General features: G+C 41.3%; 1 protein-coding gene across 2 annotated transcripts in view; it reads left to right on the top strand.

Moving 5' to 3' along the window:
- Positions 1 to 17,662, top strand: part of ZNF555 (zinc finger protein 555) — a 30,465-nt gene that overhangs the window by 1,650 nt on the left and 11,153 nt on the right. The window contains exons 2-4 of one of the 2 annotated variants that reach the window (XR_016018982.1): positions 8,348 to 8,474; positions 8,991 to 9,171; positions 9,553 to 11,188. Coding sequence is in view for 1 of the 2 variants with exons in the window: in XM_074338703.2 (XP_074194804.2) it covers positions 8,348 to 8,474; positions 8,991 to 9,171; positions 9,553 to 11,116 (1,872 nt within the window). In the remaining variant the exon portion in view is untranslated. Of the gene's footprint in view, positions 1 to 8,347; positions 8,475 to 8,990; positions 9,172 to 9,552; positions 11,283 to 17,662 lie in introns of those variants that run through there. The other variant, XM_074338703.2, reaches the window with a different exon arrangement.

The raw sequence follows: 17,662 nt of genomic DNA on the forward strand, positions 1-17,662 counted from the left end.
ACTGTTGTTTGCTATTATCTATTACACACTTATTTGTAATCCACAGTGAGTTGATTATTGTCCATGGAAGAGGTGGGAGTACAAGCATCTTCCTTGTTTAAATAAGTTTGTCCCTGTCTCAGGTATTAAAGTGTTTGTCGTTTCTGCCACCACTGTGCTCTGTGGTGAATCAATAGACGGGGGCCAGCTTCCAGAGTTGTCCCTTTCAGTGGCTGTAGTTGCCCATTACTCTGCTGATTCCATCATGTCAGGATTACTATTGCTATACAATCCTTGCTGTGTGATAAGCAGGCCCCTGCCTTGTTCTTCAGAACATTCTGGCTGTTTTGGGAATTTGTTCTTCCTGGTAAGTTTGTAAAATTAGTATTTGTCAAATCTTAAAAAAACAAAATAAAATAAATCTGGTTTGGGGATTTAATGGAGTTTTATGAAGACTTTAGGGCTCCCTTGGGAGGGTTGATATTGGTAACACTGAGTTCTCCTACTGAAGAGCATGTACCATCTTTCCATTTATTTCATTTTACTTTGTTACTATCCTTAATCTTTAAAATTTTTTCCATTTGTTTCATTTTATAGCCTTCATTAGACTTGTTTAGTACTAATTAAGTTTGTTTTTTACCATAGTATGTGTTATCTTTTTAAAATGAGCTTTCCAACTTGCTGTTGCTATTAATTAGAAAGGTGATGAAATGTATTTTTATACTGACTTTTTATCCCGGATTCTTGTTAAAAATCTTATCCTATGATTATCTTTTTGTTCTGTCGGTGTCTTATACATACGGTTGCTAGAGTTAGACATGAAGATGAGGTGTGTTTTTCTTTTCTTTTCTAGTTCTCGTACATTTGTTTGTCTTGTTGGTTCTGGGTTGGCTCTTAGTATGAAGTTGACCAGGAGGGAGGTACTGAGCATACCTGATTTGGATCTAATTGTTTCGGAGAAAACAATGTCATACTGTTTATGTTTCTTGTGCTTTTTTGAACATTATATTATCAGTTTTCCTTTATCAGATTATGCATGTTACCATCTATTCCCTAATGGTAAGATGTATGACTGTTGAATAGTATAAAATAGTTCTCAGCAACTCCTAAGATGATTACAGGTAAATCAGATAAATTGATTTTAGAATTTTCTGTTTTATAATTAACATCAGTGCAGGAAAATGCATATGACATGTGTAGAGCCAACAGAAATATTAAAAAATAATCTTCTGTGTAATGAAATTCAGCCCTAAATGTTAGACAAGCTTTCACACCAGACACCCCACTTGAAATGAACCCCAATGCAGCAGGCCCCCCTCACTCTGATGTGTGTAACTAATGAGTTGAATTATATAAAGACATATATGTATGTGTTTGTGTGTATATATACACACATACATATATATGTATTTATATATTATATATAGGTAGGCATATATGTATGTATATTTTTTAAAGCAATGTAGGTATCAGTTTGCAATGTTATCTCAAAGGGTTATTTTACTGTTCTCCTTCACTCTGCCATGCAGCCAGTCGTTCAGATATATCATAGCAATGTCAATATGTCAACATAGATATATACAAACACATACACATACACATGTAAAGATATGTATCTCCTCCCAACCCCCTTGCTGTGCTGCATTTTCCCTAGTACTTATATTTGATTTGCTCTTTTATTATTTTTCTCTAAAAGAATTTAAGATACATGTGGTTCAGAATTTTTTTCTGGTTCAGTGCTGTAGCCTGAGTGTGGGCAAGTACTAGGACCCGCGTCACTGTAACCTAAATCAGTTTTACTGAATGAAAGAGAAGATGTGAGATCTTCAAACAAGGCAGTCTTCCATGAGACGCAGGGCTTTGCCAGGAAAGGAGCATAAGGATGTAAGCGTGGAACAGGATGCCTCTGTTGGCTTTTCTCCATAATGCCGGGCAGAACCTAGCTCTGTCTTGGTCTCACTGGGCAATAACAGTCACAGTAGCAAAACAACTGTAAGGTTTAGGTGAATGATGAGCAGGTGGTAGGAGTTTGCCTGATGTTACTCATGGACTGTTTACAGTCCTCTGGTGTGAACCAGTTTTAACAACATCTGCTTTACAGAGTTATTATTACATGAACATATGAGCTAATGTGTATCATACGCAAAAACTCTGCAAAGTGTTTTGCATATAATAGGGGCTCAAAGGCACATTTAAAAATGAATGTTGTAGAGTGTTAAAGTATTTGATGGCTTCAACCTCGTGTGTTGGGAGTCCCTGTCTTAGTCCATTCTGGCTGCTATTTGAAAATACCACAGACTGGTGGCTTACAAACAGCAGACATTTATTTCTCACAGTTTCGGAGGGTGGAATTCCAAGATCAAGGTGCTGGCAGATTGTTTCCCAGTTCATAGCTTTGTCCTCATGGTGGAAGGGTTCAGGGAGCTCTTTGGGGTGTCTGTTACACGGGTGCTAATCCCATTCGTGAGGGCCCCACCCTCATGACCTAATCTCCTCTCAGGCTCCACCTCCAAATACCATCATATCTGAACATGAATTTGAGGGGGCACAAACCTTCAGTCTATAGTAGTCCCCAAAGACCACTCGTAGGTTCAGAGATTGACTAGGAGGACTGCCAGGGCTCAGCCTGAGTCGTGTTCGTGGCCGTGATGTATTGCAGTGTGAGAAGAAAGCAGAGTCAGCTCAGGGAAAAGGTGTCTGGGGCCAAGTTCTGAGGGGACCAGGCGCAGGGTTCCCTCTTGTGACATCACACAGCAGCCAGGTGTGAGAAGAACTGTGAAGTACCTATCGGAAGCTAATGAGAGACTCAGTTACAGGGTTTTTATTGGGGGCTGGTCACTTAGACACTTTCTGCCTGGCCCAAACCAAGAATCCAGACTGAGAAGGAAAGCCTGTTTTTGGCAGAAGCCCTATTTGCATAAACAAGCAGAGGGAGCCACTCCCACTAGGTTGGTGGGAACTCTCACCACACACCAGTTCCCATATGCCAGCAAGGGCCAACCTTGCAGGCAGGACTCGAAGGATAAGGACTGTCAGGCCTACTCAGCTAACCCTTCTGCACAGTCCATGCCCTTGGCCTTGGCCAGGCATCTTTACAGTAGAATTGTCCACAGGACCCTGTACAGTAGGGCGAGTATTGGTTTTGGTTATACCCTGTAGGGTCCTGAACTTAGCCAGTTTAAGTAGATCCCATTCACCATAAAGGTCTTCGAAAGCCAGTGGGGGTGGTTCTCAAATTTAGGTATTCTTGTTTTTCTTTATACTGTTCGTTTTCACCTGGCCTCAGGTGTCAATTCCCACACAGCACAACTCTGGCCAGTACGTTGAAGCTGATGTGAGTGCCTTCCATGGATAAGACAGTGTCCTGATATGACACACACCTGAGAAGTACAGCCCCAGAGGGCACACTTGGTCCCCCTGGAGACATAGAGTTTACAGTAGTTGGGGTATCCAGAGCGGGCATGCATTAGTGAGGCAGCCAGGTCAGCAGGGTTCCTGCTGTGGCCTGTGTTTTTAGTGCAGACCTAATAATTCAGCCTAGTCCTTGTTTCAGAGGGACTGCCAGAGACGGTCAGCTTCAGTTCTGTTTATCCACGACACCAGTTCGCCCACCTCACCAGTGTGGATGACATCTGGAAGTGATCTGCATGGAAGGTGACAGCTGTGAAATGAGCAGCTTGATTTCAAGGTGGTCCCATCGGAGAATAGGCCTTCATCATGGGTAATTAAGTGACCACACTGGACCCGTTGGCATCCATGAGGCTTTCTCAGTCTAGGGCTTCACAGAGAGCTGATCTCAGCCTGCCACATTGCAAATCGAAGTCCTGTTCATGGGGCTTACACCTGCTTTCTGGTCAGCACAGTGGACACTGTTGGGTTTTAGCTCACAGTCATGTCCAGGAAGTATATGAGGTCTGACAATTAAGTTTGCAAACTTGTTGCAACGATGTTGCTAACCTTTTTTGATATTAGAGGGATTATTCATTATGAATTTGTACCAACTGGACAAACAGTTAACCAAGTTTACTATGTGGAAGTGCTGAAAAGGCTGCGTGAAAAAGTTAGAAGACTTGAACTTTCGCCAACAATTCATAGCTCTTGCGTCATGGCAATGTGCACCAGCTCACACAGCACTGTCTGTGAGGGAGTTTTTAGCCAGTAAACAAATAACTGTGTTGGAACACCCTCCCTACTCACCTGATCTGGCCCCCAATCACTTCTTTCTTTACCCAAAGATAAAGGAAATATTGAAAGTTAGAGATTTTGATGACATTCAGGACATCAATGATAATACGATGACAGCTCTGATGGCCATTCCAGCAAAAGTGTTCCAAAATTGCTTTGAAGGGTGGACTAGGCGCTGGCATCGCTGCATAGCTTCCCAAGGGGAGAACTTTGAAGGTGACCATAATGATATTCAGCAGTGAGGTATACATCACTTTTTCTCAGATGCGTTCGGAAACTTAATTGTCCAACCTTGTAAATGCAAGTTATGTGAATTCAGAGTACCATCAAACACCAGGCCCCTTTCTTCTCAGCAGCAAAGCTAAGACACTGCAGGGGCAGACAGCTGTGTTCCAAGTGCAAGTAGTAAGTAAGAGTGTCATAAGCCCCTTTTGTCCTGTCTGTCTTAGGGTTCACACTGCTGGTCAATCGCCAGCCTCTACTGGTCATCAGGAATAGGTCTTCATCAGAGCTCTTTAGCAAACTGGAAACTTCTACTTAAAATTCCAAAAGCCTACCTCCCATTTAGAGATTGCCGGTCTTTTCATTTTGTCCTCCCCCTTTTTTTTTTGGCCAGTCTTTTCATTTTATTTCCCTCTTGTTTTGAATCTCTAAAAGGTAAAAATCATAGTAAGAAGTCATCGGTTATGGAGACCTGATATTGTTTCTAATACTTAGAGTTTAAATTCCAACCTGTGCAACAGTGGCAAAAAGCAAGGAAGTTGTGTCTCACTGATGCTTTTTTCTTTGCCCAGATTGGTATGATCCCGTTAGCATTTATAAAATTATAACAATGTGCCATTTGCATCTGTTTCTATCATACACGCAGATGCAGTAGCCAGAAATCACGATCATTTTAAGTAAAAATCTCCTTCCCTTTTTTCTCATTGTAGATTCACTGAAGCACTGAATTAGTTTCCTAGGGCTGCCATAATTTATTGCCATATGTGGGGAGCTTAGAATTTTATTCTTTCACAGTTCTGGAGGCTGGAATCTGACATCACGATGTTGGCAGGATTGTGCTCCCTCAGAATCCTCCAGGGTCCTGGGAACATTCTTATGTGTGGCCCCACAGTTCTAATGTCTGTGTCCATCTTCAGGTAGCCATCTTCACTGCATGTCTCTGTCTTCACAGGGCATTTTGCTCTTCTTATAAGGACACCAGTCACACTGGAATCCGGCCCATATCTAATGCCCTCATTATAACTTGATTACACCTACAGAGATCCTATTTCCAAGTGAGGTCACATTTATAGGTACCTGGAGTTAGGTCTTCAACATACGCATATCTTTTTAGGGGATACAGTTCAACCCCTTACAAGGCCCGAGTTGTAAATTCAGCATTTATCAGGATAAAATTGAAGCTGCCAAGGAAGGTCCTGGCTGGAATGCAAGGGTGGGTCAGGAGGCCACAGCAGCCCCAGCTGGCTGGAGTCCCCCCCCACCCCCATCCCCGCTTTTTCTAGAGTTTTGCTCCAGCCCTCAGAACTGATTTAACGTTTTTCTCTTCCTGATGCAATGCAAACTTTTAGCACTTTTTGCCCATCCAGAGCTCACCTTTGGGAACTTGGGAGCCTTTTTTCCTCCTGAGTGGAGGAGAGAACAAAGCTCAAAGGCCTCACCAGGGCTGTGCTTTTCTTCTCCACGTAGCAGCATGGTCAGAATCAGCCTGTCTGTCCAGTGAGCCAGCCCTCCTGGAGTTAGATCTGTCATTTTTACCACTGTCAACTTTACCTCCCACCAGACAGCATCTCAGGTGCCCTTTCATGCCATGGCCAGTTCCATAGCCACCCAGGCACCAGACTCACCAGTCCCTCTCCCTTCATCCTTCTTCTTCCCCATACAGTGCTTTTGCCATATTTAAGTGAGTCAGGGGTGTCTTAGCAAATCCACTTCTTGTGTCTCCAAGACCACCCACAAGTCCTGCTGGTAGGACTCTCACGATTCAGCATATAGTTGTACTCATGAGTATGATTTATTAAAAGGACATGGACAAATCAGCAAAGGGAAAAGACACATGTAGAGAAATCTGCAGGAAACCAGGGCCCAGCTGTTAAGAGGTGGGGTTACACGGAGCACACACAGCAATGAATGGTGACAATACGTGAAATGTTGTCTACTTGGGAGGCTCATTAGAGACCCCGTGCCCAGGGTTTTCACTGACAATGATGACGGGAGCATGTATCCACACGCCAGACCCGGAAGGAAAGCCGGTGCTCAGCACCAATACTGTTGTCTGCACAGTCAGTTTGGACACCTGAGGAATATCCAAGGTCCCAGACACCAGCCACAGCCAGCCGTGCCAATCATTTCTAAGGGTAAAGTGCAGGCCTGCAGTGTCAACTCTTCTGCACGCTGGGTAAGGGAACTTTACTAGAGGAAATTCTACAGACAGTTGTTGTCCTAACAGCAGTTCAGCTGACTCGCGGCCTCTGTAGTTCCCTGTACCGACGGTAGGGATCATCCTGTTACGCTCTCACTCTGTTGAATAACTAAATTTTGGCAGCAGGATTGTTGACTGAGACTATTTCCTCTGTTCCTTGCTCATGGATGTCAGTGGTTTGATATTCTTTTTTTAAAAACTTAGGCTTAAGGGAAATGTGCAGCCCAGTGATTTGTGTGCTTAGGGGTTGGCCTGACATGCTCATGGGCCCAACAGGAGAGGGACATGGAAATGAGAGATGGTGACAGTGCAGCCTCTAGGGTGATTTTGGGGGAATCACTTTCTCCTGGAATTTGAGATGGGTTGTTTCCTTTGTAGGAAGGTACTGCCAAATCTTATGTGTTTTTAAATCAAGGGCAGATTCACCATTGGATGTTTTTGACTTCAGTTACCTTTTGGCAAAAAGGGATTCTTAACCTTTTCCTCAGGGTGCTTTTATGAGAAATCCAAAACACTAATTCAAAAAGACCTCTTGCTCTGGCCCTTGCTCTCTCCCTTTTCCTCTCTCCCCTTCTCTCTCTCTCTCTCTCTCTCTCTCTCTCTCTCTCTCTCTCTCTTTCCTCTTCCTCCTCTCTCTTTCTCTCCCTCTCCCCCACCTCGGCTAGGCCCGTTCTCTTCCCTCACTAATAAACCCTGCTTGCATATTAAACACACACACACACACACACACACACACACACACACACATGCACCCCTGCATTTATTGCAGTATTACTTGCAATAGCCAAGATATGGAAGCAACCTAGGCGTCCATCAATAGACGATGGATAAAGAAGATGCGGTGTATATATACGGTGGAACATTATTTGACCATAAAAAGAATTAAATCTTGCTGTTTGCAACAATATGGATGGACCTAGAGGGTATTGTGTTAAGTGAAATAAGTTAGACAGAGAATGACAAATACATTTGATTTTACTTATATGTAGAATCTGAAAAACAAAATAAACGAACAAACCAAACAGAAACAATCATCAACACAGAGAACAGACTGATGGTTGCCAGAGGGGAGGGGTGGTTGGAGGGCTGGTTAAAAAGGTGAAGAAATTAAGAAGTACACATTGACAGTTACAAAAAGGTCGTTGGGGTGTAAGTACAGCATAGGAAATCTAATGAATATCATAATTATGGTGTCAGGTGTGTACTAGACTTATGGGAGGGGTCACTTAAATTATATAAATGTCTAACCACTATGCTGTACACCTGAAACTAATGTAATACCGTATGAGTATGTCAACTATAATTAAAAAATGAAGATTAAGAAAAAAAGCACAACAAAACCTCATCCAGCTTTGACTTTGGGCTTCATGTGCACAGTAGGGAAAGAGCAAAGTAGTTTTTGTCATGAAGGATTGGTGTGTCTTTAAGTGCAAATATTTGTTTCATTTGGTAGCATTTCTTTAATTTCTGTAATATGGTCTAAACTCTTTGGTTAGAGAAAGATAAGACTTGATGTGGTCACAGTAAAACCGTGGAGGTAAGTTCAGTGTGATAGCGGTGCTTTAAGTCTATGAGGACGTGAGTGTGGACATGGAGTAAGAGGTTCTGATGACTGAGTCATAGAGTAGATGTTAGGCAACCACAGGACCTCGTTGAACTTCCTGTGAATAAAGTCCAGTTACTCAGTGCTGTCTGCCCCATCCTCTCGCACACATTGTTGAAGAGATGCCTTGCTGAAACAGAACATGTGGGATGTTTCAGGACACAGTGGTCTTTGCGGATGTGGCTGTGAACTTCACCCTGGAGGAGTGGGCTTTGCTGGATGGTGCTCAGAGGAAGCTCTACAGAGAAGTGATGCTGGAAAACTTCAGAAACCTGGCCTCAGTGGGTAAGGATGATATCATGTCTTCATTTAGTCATTAAAAGAACATGCATTTCTTATGTGGCTGTGAATTTCCTGTGAATTTATTTATGGGAATAAAATATCCAAGGAAGATATAGCAAACCTGTTCCCAGTTGGAATGTGGAAAGGGAATACCTTAATTAATAAGACATGGTCACAGCTGTCACAGAGCTAGACTCTAACAGTTTCTCTTGTGAGAAGAATCTTGCGTATTAAACTTTTCCTTTTTTTTTTTTTTTTTGAGTTTTTCTTGTTGTAAAGAAAGCTCCCTTGGTATCATCAGTGGATATAGGTTTCATGGGTTATGGGTTATTAGGGGCCCAGTGAAGTTTGTTTTTCTAACTCTGTGAGAATTTTACTGTGTTTATTAAATTGCTTCCCATTTTGACCCCTTGTGCTTGTTATTGGTGAAGTCCCAACACAGCCAACCTCCTCAGTGTCTTCTTTTTTGGCTAAATGGGACTTTCTTTCTTACAAGATCTGTTCCCTTTCTGCTTTCAGATGATGAGACTCAATTTAAGGCCAGTGGGTCAGTTTCTCAGCAGGATATTTATGGGAATAAAATATCCAAGGAAGATAAAATAGAGTTCTCTGGAAATGACCCTTGCATCTCCATCTTAGGGAAAGTGTGGGAACAACTAAGCACTGAAGATCAGCACACAAACCAGGGCAGACATGTGAGGTGAGTTGTACCCACAAGAGAAAGCGGTATTCCAGGAGGGATCAGTATGTCTTGAAATCTAAAGAGCAAACAAACCAACAACCCACATAAGCCTAGATCAAGTTTGTTTATTCACAGAGATGTTCACCACAAAATTTCCTTAAATGTGACATAGATGTTGAGTGTTAGAAACAGTTGAAAACAATTGGGAGGAAAGCCCATGTTTAAGAAATGCTTTTCGTAATGGCTGTGTTTGAGCCATTCAGTTCATTCTGCTTTAGAACAAGTCAGGGTAGAAAACCTACATATTCACTGAAATTGTTAAAAATGTAATTCTAATACTTATTAAGAAATTATTAATTATACTATGATTAACTTTTTTTTTTTTTCAATTTTTAACAGAAATCATGCAGTGGAGAAACTCTGTGAAAGTAATGATCAGTGTGCAGAAAGCTTCAGTCAGATTCCAAATCTTAATCTGTACCAGAAAACTCTTAGTGGGGTGAAACAGTATGAATGCAGTGCGTATGAAAAAGTCTTCATGCATCATTCATCCCTCAAGAGTCATGTCACCATTCACACTGGACACAAACCCTATCAATGTCAGGAATGTGGGCGGGCCTATAGTTGTCATTCACATCTAAAAATGCATGTGAGAACCCACAAAGGAGAGAGGCCCTACGTATGTAAATTATGTGGAAAAACCTTTCCTCGTACTTCTTCCCTCAACCGGCATATCAGGATTCATACTGCTGAGAAAGCCTATGAATGTCAGCAATGTGGGAAAGCCTTCATTGATTTTTCAAGTCTTACTAGTCATGTGAGAACGCACACTGGAGAGAAGCCCTATAAATGTAAGGAATGTGGGAAAGCCTTCAGTTATTCCTCAACTTTTCGAAGACACATGATAACACACACTGGAGAGAAGCCCTATAAATGTAAGGAATGTGGGGAAGCCTTCAGCTATTCCTCAACTTTTCGAAGACACATGATATCACACACTGGAGAGACACCACATAAATGTAATGAATGTGGAGAAGCTTTTAGTTACTTCTCAGTTTTTCGAAGACACATGATAGCACACACTGGAGAGAAACCTTATGAATGTAAACAGTGTGGGAAAACCTTCATTTATCTCCAATCCTTTAGAAGACATGAAAGGATTCATACTGGAGAGAAGCCTTATGAATGCAAACAGTGTGGGAAAACGTTTATTTATCCCCAGTCCTTTCGAAGACATGAAAGGACTCATGGTGGAGAGAAACCCTATGAATGTAATCAGTGTGGGAAAGCCTTCAGCCATCCCTCATCGTTTCGAGGACATATGAGAGTGCACACTGGAGAGAAACCTTATGAATGCACTCAATGTGGTAAAACTTTCAACTGGCCCATATCCTTACGAAAACACATGAGAACACACACAAAAGAGAAACCCTATGAATGTAAACAATGTGGGAAAGCTTTTAATTTGTCTGCTTGCTTTCGAGAACATGTGAGAATGCATCCAGGAGATAAAGCATATGAATGCAAACTATGTGGAAAAGCTTTCTATTGCCACATATCCTTACAAAAACACATGAGAAGGCACACTGCCGAGAAACTTTTTGAATGCAAGCAATGTGGGAAAGCTTTTAGTTGGCCCGAACTTTTGCAACAGCACGTGAGAACACATACCTCAGAGAAACCCTATGAATGTAAGGAATGTGGGAAAGTCTTCAAATGGCCATCATCTTTACCAATACATATGAGAATGCACACTGGAGAGAAACCTTATGAGTGTAAGCACTGTGGGAAAGCCTTCAGTTGTTCCTCATCCTTAAGAAGACATATGAGAACGCATAGCATAGAAAAACACTACATATATACTGTGGGAAATTCTGCAAATGAATTCATGCACAGTGCTTCAGAAAATTCACACCAGGAGAGGAATCTTATAAAAGTTGCAAATACGGTATTGTCTTTATGAGTACCTCACATTAAAGTGGACCCATAGGGAGTGTATTTCCAGTTGTTTTGCAAATAAACATTGCAGCTGAAAGTAAGTACTCTTAGCTATACTACATAAAACTTGCATGTAGTGTTTTTTCTTATTTCAGTAAATAAAACTTATACCGTTAGTTTGTTGGACTCAACGATGATTTGAAGTGTATTTTCAACATGAGCTTTTAATTTATTTCAGTTGTTCCTTACATAGTTATTGGAACAATGACCCCTTGGTATCTGTTGGATTCTTCTTACTGGTTTAGTGTGGTACATAGTGGCCATCAGTCATCATATATTTTTTACCTTTCTTATTGAAGGAGTATTTATTTTTGACCAGACGAGACTTACTCCATTTTTCTTACAAATAGTTGGCAGACATTTGTAATTATGTACTTCAAAGTGTATAGTCAGTGTGAATTGTTTTCAGCTTTTGCCCATCACTGTTCTTGCTTGTGATTGGGAATTAGACAATAGGCTTTTACTTAAGAGACACTTATGATGTAACCATGAGATACAGAGTTGGAGATTGTTTTTCTGGATTCTGTTTATGTGAACTTGGGTAAATTTGGGAACTATATTTCCCAGAATCCCTTCCCTTTATGATTTTGTGTTCACATTTACCAATAGCCTAACTTGGCATGAGATTTGGAAGACAGAAATGAAGAAGCCATTACTAAGTTTTAGGAATCACTTTAAAGTATGATAGAAGGATTCATAGGTACTTCTGGACATCAGCTTTCAGCTCATTTTCCTGATTCTTTGCCCTACCCATCAATCAAGGGTACCAGCAAAAGAAACACCAAGTGCTTGATTTCCATTTTTCTCAGACGTATAGGCTTCCACAGGTACTTCCTTGGGCTTGGTATCAAAGATCCACTTGTGTGGTCAGGCGCTCACAATTTGGATTTTCCTGCAAACCCTAAGGTGTCCTCCAGACCATTACTTCATACTCACGGTTAGTGTTCTCTGATGCTATGATTCACTCTCATCTAGATGTTAACGTACTTTCAAAGGTCTCCTGTGTGTAGTGAACACTTTGTTCTCAGTACTTTCAGTGACTGTGATCCTGACCCCACCACAAAAACTATAATGTAGCAAAATAAAACAACAAATGGGACTTTGTTAATCTATTGCATTTTTAAGTGTGCTGACCCAGTCCTACTATGTGAGAACACTACCTTCCTCACACATTAGATTTTGGGAGACTTCTGTTACTCAGAGCTAAATGCAGTTTTTTGACATGGGTTTAATTATATTTGATTATGTGTCATTAAAAACATTTTATTTTCAAGGAAAATCTGTAGATATTTCTTAGAAATATCCTATTTACTGTGTTTTCGAGTCACTTGTATATTATTTGTTTCCTAGGGCTGCTGTAACGAAATACCACAACTAGGTGGGCTTAAGACAACAGAAAATTTTATCTCATAGTTCTGGAGGCAGAAGTCCAAAATGAAGGTGTTGACAGGACCAACTTCCTCTGAAAGTGCTAGGTAGGGAAGGATCTGTGCCAGATCTGTCCTAAATTCTGGTAGTTCATTGGCTTATGGCATCATAACTAATCTGTGTGTTTTTCTCCTTTCTTCTGCCTACCCCACACTCCGGTTCAAGCTGTTAATTTCTCAGTCTAGTTGTATAGGACACAGCCTCCTGGCCCATGCTGGTATTATGAGCCTTGTGTGCCCCCAGGCTGAGGCAGTTGGTCACCAGTCGTCTGGTCAGCTGCACCGAGCAGCTCACGGCAGTGCTTGCTGGCTGCCAGCCAATCACGATGGCTGCCGGCCCCTCACGCTGGCCACCAGCTACCCATGGCCGCACACAGCAGCCCATGGCAGCTCACAATGGTTGCTGGCCAGTCACACTGTCCACCCGCCTCCTGCCACTCACGCTGGCCACTGGCCACTCAGGGCAGCACAGAGCAGCCTGCAGCAGCACTTAGCACTTTACACCAACTTCCAGCTGCTCACGGCAGCCCAGCTCCAGGGAGAGCTGTTATTCACAATCTTAGCTGTAGAGGGTGCAGTTCACTGGCCCATGTGGGAATCGAACTGGTGACCTTGGTGTTAGGAGCATGGCACTTCAACCACCTGAGCCACCGGGCGCGCCCATGCCTGTCTTCATAATGACATTCTTTTTATAATGACATCTTCCTATTGGGTTAGGTCCTACCCTACTCCAGTGTGACCTCATCTTTTTTTCTTCTAGGTATTAATTTATTTTTTTAGTTAAATTTATTGGGGTGACAATGGTTAGTAAGTGTACATAGTAAGTACATAGGTTTCAATGGTTAGTAAGTACATGGGTTTCAAGTGTACAATTCTATAATACATCATTTATATATCACATTGTATGCTCACCTCCCAGAGTCAGTTCTTCCATCACCATATATTTGACCCTGCCTTTACCTCCTTTTTCCATCTGCCCTTCACCATTTCCCTCTGGTAACCACTAAACTATTATCTGTGTCTATGAGTTTTTGTTTGTTTGTTTGTCTTGTTCCTTTGTTGCTTTCAGTTTTATATCCCACATATGAATGAAGTCATGTGGTTCTCGACTTTTTGTCTGACTTATTTTGCTTAGGATGGTAATCTCAAGATCCATCCACGTTGTTGCAAATGACAGTATTTTATTTTTTCTAATGGCAGTTATATTCCACTGTGTATATGTACCACCTTTTTAAAAAAAAATTTCAGTGTGTGTAAACATTTTTTTTAAATTGGGGAATATTGGGGAACAGTGTGTTTCTCCAGAGCCCATCACCTCCAAGTTGTCCTTCAATCTAGTTGTGGAGGACGTAGCTCAGCTCCAAGTCCAGTTGCCGTTTTCATTCTTTAGTTGCAGGGGATGCAGCCCACCATCCCATGTGAGAATTGAACCAGCAACCTTGTTGAGAGCTCGTGCCCTAACCAACTGAGCCATCTGGCAGCCCCTCCGGAAGCTCAGCAGCAGTTCGTTGTCTTCAATCTAGTTGGGGAGGGTGCAGCTCACTGGCCCACTTGAGAATCAAACCGGCAACCTTGTTGTTCAGAGCTCACACTAACCAACTGAGCCATCTAGCCACCCTGTACCACATCTTCTTTATCCAATCAACTATCAAAGGACACTTTGGTTTCCATGTCTTGGCCACTGTAAATAATGCTGCAGTGAACATTGGAGCACATATATCTTTGCAGATAAATTATTTCAGGTTTTTTGGGTAGATACCCAGGAGAGGGATTGCTGGGTTCTATGGTAATTATATTAAATTTTTTGAGGAACCTCCACACTGCCTTCCATAGTTGCTGCTCCAATCTGCATTCCCACCAACAGTGTATGAGGGTTCCTCTTTCTCCACAGCCTCTCAAACGCTTGTTATTATTTGCCTTGTTGATGATAGCCATTCTGACTGGGGTGAGGCGATATGTCATTGTGGTTTTGATTTGCATTTCCCTTATAGCTAGTGAAGCTGAGCATTTTTTCATATATCTGTTGCCCGTTTGTATGTCTTGGGAGAAGTTCCTGTTCATGTTATCTGCCCACTTTTTAATTGGACTGTTTTTTTTTAATTATTGAGTTGTATGAGTTCCTTATATAGCCCCTTACTGGAGGCATTGTTTGCAAATACCTTCTCCCATTTGTTTGGTTGCGTTTTTGTTTTGTTGATGGTTTCTTTTGCTATGCAGAAACTTTTCAATTTGATATAGCCCCATTCATTTATTTTAGCTTTTATTTCCCTTGCCTTTGATGTCAAATTCATCAAATCCTCTTTGAATCCAAGGCCCATACGTTTAGTACCTATGCTTTCTTCTGTGCAGTTTGTTATTTCAGTTATGTTTAGGTCTTTGATCCATTCTGGGATAATTTTGGTACACGGTGAGAGCAGCCTTATTTCATTCTTTTGCACATGGCTTTCCAATTTCCCCAGCAATATTTGAAGAGACATTCTTTTCTCCATTGTATGTTTTTGGCTCCTTTGTTGAAAATTATCTGTCCATATTTATGTGGGTTTATTTCTGGGTTCTCAATTCTATTCCATTGGTCTATGAGTCTTTTTCTGCCAATACCATGCTGTTTTGATTTTTGTTGCTCTGTAGTACAAACTGAAGTCAGGGAGTGTGATACCTGCAGCCTTATTTTTTCTTCTTCTTAGGATTGCTTTGGCTCTTTGGGGTCTTTTGTGATTCTGTACAAATGTGATGATTTTTTGTTCGATTTCTTTAAAATATGCCATTGGGATTTTGATGCAGATTGCATTAAATCTGTATATTGCTTTGGGCAATATGGCCATTTTAACTATGTTGATTCTTCCAATCCATGAACAAAGAATGTCTTTCCATTTCTTTGTGTGTTCTTCAATTTCTTTTAAAAATATCTTTTTTTCAGTATATAGGTCCATCACATCCTTGGTTAAAGTTTATCCCTAGGTATTTTATTCTTTTTGGTGCAATTGCAAAAGGGATTGTTTTTCCCCGAAATTTCGTTGTTAGTAGGAATGCAATGGATTTTTATATGTTGATATTGTAGCTGGCAATTTTACTGTATTTGTTTATTGTTTCTAATACCTTTTTGGTGGAGTTGTTAGGGTTTTCTATATAAAGAATCATCTGCAAAAAGTGACAGTTTAGGGCCGGCCCGGTGGCTCAGGCGGTTAGAGCTCCATGCTCCTAACTCCGAAGGCTGCCGGTTCGATTCCCACATGGGCCAGTGGGCTCTCAACCACAAGGTTGCCAGTTCAATTCCTCGAGTCCCGCAAGGGATGGTGGGCTCTGCCCCCTGCAACTAAGATTGAACACGGCACCTTGAGCTGAGCTGCCTCCCGGATGGCTCAGTTGGTTGGAGCGCGGGCTCTCAACCACAAGGTTGCCAGTTCAATTCCTCGAGTCCCGCAAGGGATGGTGGGCAGTGCCCCCTGCAACTAAAATTGAACACGGCACCTTGAGCTGAGCTGCCGCTGAGCTCCCGGATGGCTCAGTTGGTTGGAGCCTGTCCTCTCAACCACATGGTTGCCGGTTCGACTCCCGCAAGGGATGGTGGGCTGTGCCCCCTGCAACTAGGAACGGCAACTGGACCTGGAGCTGAGCTGCGCCCTCCACAACTAAGACTGAAAGAACAACAACTTGAAGCTGAACAGAACCCCCCACAACTAAGATTGAAAGGACAACAATTTGACCATTGTTCCCCAATAAAATCTTAAAAAAAAAAAAAAAAAAAAGTGACAGTTTAACTTCTTCATCCCCAATTTGGATGCCTTTTATTTCTTTCTCTTGCCTGGCTAGAACTTCCAATAGTATGTTGAATAACTGGTGATAGGGGACAACCCTGAAGCAAAAGACTTCAGTTTTTCACCGTTATTTATGATATTAGCTGAGGGGTTGTCATATATGGCTTTTATTATGTTAAGGTATTTTCCTTCTATACCCATTTTATTAAGTGCTTTAATGATAAATGGATGTTGTATTTTGCCAAATGCTTTTTCTGCATCTATTGATATAATCATATGATTTTTATCTTTTATTTTGTCTATGTGGTGTATCATATTGATCGATTTGCGTATGTTGAACCATCCTTGTGTCCCTGGCATGAACCCCACTTGATTGTGATGTATAATATTTTTAATGCATTGTTGCATTCGATTTGCTAGAATTTTGTTTAGGATTTTTGCATCTGTATTCATCAGGGATATTGGTCTGTAATTTTTTTTGTGATACCAGGTGTTGGTATCAGGGTAATGTTGGCCTCATAAAATGAGTTAGGAAACATTCTCTCTTCAATTTTTTGGAAGAGTTTGAGTAGGACAGGTATTAGGTTCTCTTTGAATGCTTGGCAGAATACACTAGTGAAGCCATCGGGTCCTGGGCTTTTCCTTTTGGGAAGGTTTTGGATGACTGATTCAATTTCCTTACTAGTGATCAGTCTATTTAGATTTTCCATGTCTTTGTGATTCAGCCTAGGAAGACTATATGCTTCTAAGAACTTGTCCATTTCTTCTGGGTTATTGAATTTGGTAGCATATAGTCCCTTGTAGTATTCTTAGATGATCCTTTGTATTTCTGTGGTAACTGTGGTAACTTCTTTTTCATTTTTGATTTTGTTTGTGTCTTTTTATATCTTAGTCTTGCCAAGGGTTTGTCAATTTTATTAATCTTTTCAAAGGACCAGCTTTGTTGCGTTAATTTTTTTCTCCATTGTCTTTTTCTCTATTTCATTTAGTTCTGCTCTGAGTTTTATTATTTCCTCCTTCTGCTGACTTTGGGTTTCATTTGTTCCTTTTCTAGTTCTTTAAGGTGTAACATGAGGTTATTTATCTGTGATTTTTCTTCTTCCTTGAGGTCGACCTGTAATGAGACAAATTTCCCTCTTATTACTGCTTTCACTGCATCCCAATAATTTTAAATAGTATGTGTTTTCATTCTCATTTGTTCCTATGTATCTTTTGATCTCTTATTTCTTTTTTGACCCAGTCATTCTTTTAAAAGCATGTTGTTTAATCTCCACATACTTATGTTTTCTGCTTTCTTTTTGCAGCTGATATCCAATTTCAAAGCCTTGT

Source organism: Rhinolophus sinicus, chromosome 15, assembly GCF_057876585.1.
Source record: "Rhinolophus sinicus isolate RSI-liver-muscle chromosome 15, RSI-T2T, whole genome shotgun sequence".
In the NCBI taxonomy this organism is placed as follows: domain Eukaryota; kingdom Metazoa; phylum Chordata; class Mammalia; order Chiroptera; family Rhinolophidae; genus Rhinolophus; species Rhinolophus sinicus.